The 6,399-nt window shown below is 34.9% G+C and overlaps 1 protein-coding gene across 1 annotated transcript; it reads right to left on the reverse strand.

The window, feature by feature from the left end:
- Positions 1 to 2,850: 2,850 nt before the first annotated feature.
- LOC112514001 lies at positions 2,851 to 6,100 on the reverse strand. Its single transcript, XM_025120275.1, has 5 exons — positions 5,874 to 6,100; positions 5,703 to 5,776; positions 4,758 to 4,893; positions 3,987 to 4,262; positions 2,851 to 3,273 (listed from the first exon to the last, which is right to left on the reverse strand). Exons 1-5 carry the CDS (start codon positions 6,000 to 6,002, stop codon positions 3,025 to 3,027), a joined length of 864 nt encoding a protein of 287 aa, XP_024976043.1. The 5' UTR covers positions 6,003 to 6,100; the 3' UTR covers positions 2,851 to 3,024.
- Between the last annotated feature and the right edge of the window lie 299 nt (positions 6,101 to 6,399).

A 6,399-nucleotide genomic window follows, 5' to 3' on the forward strand; every position in this document is an offset into this window, starting at 1 on the left:
ATTTTGATACAATTAAAAATGTTTAATGGGGCAACTCAGATAAGTTATACAAATTGAACATGCTTGATCCATTACAAACACGGGCATAATCAAATAAAAACCACAAAAAGTTAAGAAACATGAGTATCAGTTTCCATGTGTTGTTTTATATATAAAACAATGCATGTGAAAATACAGTGTTGATTATTTTTGATACTTTTTTTGTTTTATATTGTTTACAATGTGAAATAACACTGTACATCCATATCATCACATGCATTATTTCACAATGTGAACAACAAATAACCAATTGTCCTGATGGTTCTTAACATTTTTGTGATTATTATTTAATTATCACCTACTCTGAAGAAAAGACAAAAATACCTTTTCTTTTGCGGATAATTATTATCGGAATTAATGACCAAAGACCATTTTCAAAGCAAAATACAAATCATAAGGATAATTTGTAGACTTACCAAAGTTTAGGTCTCACTTTTAGACCTCTCACTAAACCTCAAGAATCAAAATTAGAGTTTATCCAATAATCTATAGCATAGTTCACATAGACGTGTTCAATAAGATCCTTTTCGGATTTTTCAATTGCTCACATTTAACATTCATTTCATACCTTCTCATGATATTAACGTTATTTAAACTGACATAAACTAGTGCATGTTATTTCATATGATTTTTTTTCATCGAAAACTATGATTTTGTATATTGATTAACATATATTTGTATCACAATATTTTACATTTTCTCATGTTGGTGAGACAAAAAATACATATAAAAAAGTTTCTATGAAATAAACACATTTCAAAATAAATAAATATTAAGTATTACATTAAATGCTAGCTTTTCATGAAAAAAGATTATGTAAAACAATAATTTATGATAAAGTTTTTACGATTATCACAATATAACATATAAGGGTCTCATTTGATTATGTCACTACATAATAGTAATTGTTTCGATCCCAGCCCCTCAATGCTAACCTCAACCGCTAAATGAAACCAAAAAATACCCATAAAATAATGTCTTTAAAAACAAGTTCCATGTAGGACCGGTTAATATCGGTTGTAATCAAAGTTTTTTCCCATAATAATAGTGTTTGTTTCAAACTCAAAGCAAACCTTTTTAAGGCATCCAACCACACATAATTAGTGCTATTCATTAGTAATGAGGTATTGTAAACATCATAACCACCTTCGAAAAGGGTTGTAATTATCATACCTATACACGTGCATCCATTCATTGTTCACATTCACCTTTCCTCCGTCCCAAATTAAGGGGTGTTTTGGTAAAATAAAAAATCACTCTGTGAATGAGAGTTTTCATTCTCTTTATTTTAATTTGGAATTCTATAGAAATAATTTTGGAATTCTGAATGAATGAATCTATCATATTATACAAGAACAAACAGTTTTTTTTTTTATTATCATTTTTATTAATTACTGTTTAATATTTATATTTTAGTTTAGTTTTAAAATGAGTATCTACTTTAAAAAATAAGTTTCCATTTTCTTATGCTACCTTTAGTCATGAGATAAAGTTTGGGGCTGTTTGGCAGTTGCTGAATGATTTAGTGCAGAATAGTTAAGAGGTCATAATGGTTAAGAGGGTCAGAATGGTTAAGTGCTGAATGAAATAATGTTGTTTGGTAACTGTTATCTGAATGACAGTAAAATAACCATTTTAACCCTATGAATGATTTAACCCTTTGAAATTCAAATTAAAAAAAATTAAAAGAAAACCCTCTCAGGCTCCCACAGTCCCTCCCACTCATCATCTTCAATCGTTTTAGGGATTTGTCTCTCTCTGCCCTCTGCAATTCTCACCTTGAAGAAGAAGGAGCACACATACAGTCTCTCTCTCTCCCTCTCTCCACCATCGTAAGCCGTCGAGTCCTTTTTCGTCATCCTCGTCGTCATCGTCTTACAAGCAGCTCATTCCTCGATGTATCACCGAGGAGGTTACAGATCCTTCACTCCTAGCCGGACCAAGTCCGACTCGATGTATCACCGAGGAGGTTACGGAGGCCGTTCTCCTGTCATTTATCCGTCCACCGACGAGGTGATTGAAGAAGCGGTGCAGCGATCAGGAATGGAAGGGGGAAGAAGAAAGGGAGCGACCAGGGGGAGATCTGAATGGGCGCGGCTGCTTGGTGGGTGTGGAAGGGTATTGATGGAAGAAATGGTAATCTGAATGGTTGAGTAGCCTCCCACCCTCAAAATGGTTAAGAGGTCTGTGTAACGATTCAGAGGGCTTTTTTTTTTTGCCAAACACATTTTACCTCTGACCGATTCAGAGGTTAAGAGCCAAACAAACAGCCCCTTTATCTCTCTATTATTAATGGTAAAAATATTATTTAGTTATTTAAAAAATGTAATATTTACTAGCGGTGCTCATGGTTTGAGTTAATAGGGTTGAAGACATTTAAACAACTCAACACAATACTAACGGTTTGAAATATATCAACCCAACCCATTTGAGTTGGTCGGTTTGGTCAACTTGTGTTTATAAAAGGTAAAATCAACATTGGAAACATAAAAATGAAGAAAATCTTTCTTTGAAATATGATCAATCGTTCAAGAGAATATACAAGTTCATCAAATATTTACTTATTACACACAACTTTTCAATAATGTCCTCGTATAAGTTTCATTGATCGTTATTGCCGAGTCATTTTTGATAACTTATACATATTAAAAAGAAATACAAATAATTTTAAAAAGCCGCTAAATCTTTTATCGGATTATCAGGTTGGTCGGGTTACTTTATACCAAACCCAATTCCAACCCAATAGATTCGACTTGCGCTTACCCCTAGCTTTGATCGGAGGGAGTAGAAATAATAAATGAAAACCAAAAAAGAAAGTCAAATTCAAAGCAATTAATAATAATTATATGGACAAACCAACCAACCATCACCCCAAAGTCCCAACACCCTGTGCTGTGATTCATGACAATTAACTAAAATAGTAATGTTCAAACTCAATTTTATGATATTTCTAACACCCCAGCCTTATGTTATGTTAACGTTACGTTACACCAGCGCGATGCTGCTCTCACCGCCAGGGGGTTTGCGAACACCGCCTAAGTAGTCTCTCGACTCGGCTTTTCCGTCAGCAAAGATATTGCTCCCACTCATTTCCCGAAGCTTTGCTGAACTAAGCGGCTTCTCTACAGATGCTGCAGCCTCATCTCCTTTGAATATGTTGTTTCCGGAAAGTTCTGTCAGTTTCTGGTTCGGAATCTTCTTCGCCGTCTTCATCACAGAATCTTCAGGCTTGTTCTGACCAACACAACACACAAGGGATCGTTGGCAACTTTCGACAAGCGTTTTAACCACTTTCACACCAAAATGCACAAGACCCGGGTTTTCTAAGAGAAAAGAGATGGGGCATTTTCAAGGCAGGCCAAGCTTTGGGGTTGAAAGAGAGCTTGAATGGGCTCTAACTGAGCCTTGAAAAAATAAGTTGACCTCATCGGGCTTTTCAGGCCGGACCAAGCTAGGCTTCAGGTTTGGGCTTTTTTGTGCGACTCTGTTCACACCATATTCTGATGCTACGCTTGACAAGCTAGTTGTTAGCTGAAACACTAGTTTATGACTAATAAACCAGATGTTAGCTTATAAGCTACCAGAAAAACTAGTCATGTAGGACAAAAACTAGCTAGTTTATAAGCCGGAAGACAAAGTAAAATGATCTAAAAAGACTTGTTGGCGACCCAAAGATTGTCTACAAGACAACGTTCTTCCTTGCTGACAAAAATTGGAAAATATAAAGAGCATAATTGGGGAAAATCTGTATGCTTCTTATTGGAACACTACTTGAAGTTGTTTCTAAAAAACCAAATTATGACTAACCGAACAGGACTTTTTTAATAAGCTCAAAAAATAAGCTTGTTGGCCTAACTTTGAATGATGTAATGCATGCAATTGTGTTGTTTCTGTGGGCATATATAATATGGTTATGTGATGTAAGAGCAGATGAAAGATATACGTACATTATTAGGAGATGTTTCACCGATGCTTATGCTTTCTCTGAGAGCCAAAGCACGAGCAGCAACTGGCCGGGGTTTTATTTCAGGTGGAGGTGCAAATATATTATGACCGCTCAGTTCCTTGTTCTTTGCATCGGAAATTTGCTTCTTCAATCTTGCTTCCGACTCACTATCCAATGTACCACTTAGCTCCCTCTGCTTAGCTTCAGAAATCGACTTCTTAGGAGACACTGTTTCTTCTTCTCCAAACGAAATGTGACTAATCCCAGCAACTGCTTGCTGATAACCAATACAAAAAGAAAGTTGTTTATTTAAAGAAAGCAAACATCTCCATCCATAATTAGCTTATATTATGTTCAATTAAACCAAATCAAACATACCAAATTAATATAAAATGTTTATATTTACTAAAAATAAAATATGGTAATCACACAAATTTGCATGATCTCTCCATCCCATGAAAAAATCAACCATTGGCCCAGTGTTTGACTGCTAAAAGCTTGTCTAAATCATCCTTTTGATCATCATATAGAAGATGGATACAAGTATTTAGTGACAAAGGGTTCAAATTGAAGTAAACCCCAAAAAACAAAATCAATTTTTAGCCCAAAACTTGTCACAAAACTGAGATGTTACAATTGTTATGGATCATCCAAAATAATAAATTGAAGCAATTAATATGCAAGGGATGGAATAAAGTGGTTCATGGTTGACTTGCATCTTTCTATCGGATCGTTGGTAATATTTGCACATCAGAAATGGTCAAATGGTCACCTGGTACATCCGTATTCCAGTTGGATTAGATAGGGTGCGAGATGCAGCATCAGTCTCTTCTAAGCCATTCTCTCCACCTGCTGCAAATATACCACTTCCAGTGATCTCCTTTAACTTATACCCCGAAACAGGTTTCCTGGAATAATTGCACAAAGTTGCATTTGAATAAAGATTCTAACACCTGGAGTGATGGCCTTAACCCAATTATGCACTTGCATCCAAAGTCACATTAGAGGAAGAGAACACAAGATAGAAACCCTAGATCATTGCCTAGGTAAGAAGGAACACATATGATGATAAAGTTTTACAAAAAAAAAAAAAAAAACTTATCCTCTATCAACCCCAGCATATCTTGATTCAAAGACAAGCAAGATCATAAATAGTAATTAGAAATTGATAACATAAGACACTCTGGTTTCATTTTTCTAAGAATTATGATCCTCATTAAACACAAGGGCATCTGCATCTCCAGAAATTGGTAGCACAGCATTATTTGGTTAAAGATGCGAGATTAGTTTACCTTTCAGATCATCGAACCCCATAATTTAAAGAATATTTTCTTAATGAAATTCAAAAAAATAATCTTAGTCAGTTAGGCCAGAAAATTTTCTATTTAGAAACTCCTCTTATTAATAGGAAGTTTACCCCCATTGTGAAGTAAAAATTCTATCAATTTCACTCTTAGATCCAAAATTATTGTTTATCAACTTCATTCTTTTAGATCAAAATGTGATTATTTGTCACAATGACTTAAAAGTTCTATAAAGGAACACAAATTCTGAGATTAAAATATCAATTTACGATTGAAATATCACCATTCATGTCATTAATTTATTAATACTGTTTTGGTTACTAAAACAATAAATAAATTAAAAAACAATGCGTAAATTAAACATTGTCTTGAAATAAAAAAAGCAACATGAATACGACAGATAGATCTCAGACCTTTTGTTCAAGCTCTCAACTTCTTCATCAGTAACCTGACCTCCAAACACTACCTTACTGATCCCATCCGACGGCTGCCATTCATTTCATCAAACAAAGTGAACTTCAAAAACAAATAACAAAAAATCGAAAAGGAAAAACATTGTTATCGAACTTTTTCTCTATGTTTACCTGGTGCGAACGGGCGGAGGATCGAGCAGCAGAGCCGGTCACCGGTGAATCGGCCGGAGGATTTTCCGACCAGGTCAACAGATCTGCCGTTGAAGTGTGAGGTTTTCTCACCGGCGTGTTCCTCTCCATTTTTTCCGATTTCGAGAATGTTCAAACGGAAGATCCAATTCCTTCAAACCGACGTCGTTGTATTTGTTACGATTTCAGAGTAGCCCCTGTGGCTACTGGCTGCCCTGTTTTTAAAAAACCACACCAGTAGAATCAAAGACTTCCTATATCTTTACACCTCCTCTACTCCTATTTATCTAACCACATATTTACATTATTGGTCCTCCAACTATCCATAAACTATAATAAATGGTGTGTAATTTTATTTTTCAACACATATGGTCTATCATTCGTAAAATCTTGACAATCAAGACAATTGCTTACAATTTCAAATTTACATAACGGGTTTTTATCATTTATCATCGACCTTGAATTGGGTTTTTACATAGTGGAATTATGTTTTGATAATCATAAACTT

The sequence above is a fragment of the Cynara cardunculus genome (genome assembly GCF_001531365.2).
Source record: "Cynara cardunculus var. scolymus isolate 2C chromosome LG 6, CcrdV1, whole genome shotgun sequence".
NCBI lineage: Eukaryota > Viridiplantae > Streptophyta > Magnoliopsida > Asterales > Asteraceae > Cynara > Cynara cardunculus.

Bases quoted from the DNA above. Each gene is read 5' to 3' on its own strand.
- LOC112514001 (XM_025120275.1), bottom strand. From the start codon at position 6,002: ATGGAGAGGAACACGCCGGTGAGAAAACCTCACACTTCAACGGCAGAT. The intron at 4,894-5,702 runs GTCTGAGATCTA...CAATTATTCCAG, and splicing joins GTTGAGAGCTTGAACAAAAG to GAAACCTGTTTCGGGGTATA. The intron at 4,263-4,757 runs GTGACCATTTGA...ATTGGTTATCAG, and splicing joins CTGGAATACGGATGTACCAG to CAAGCAGTTGCTGGGATTAG.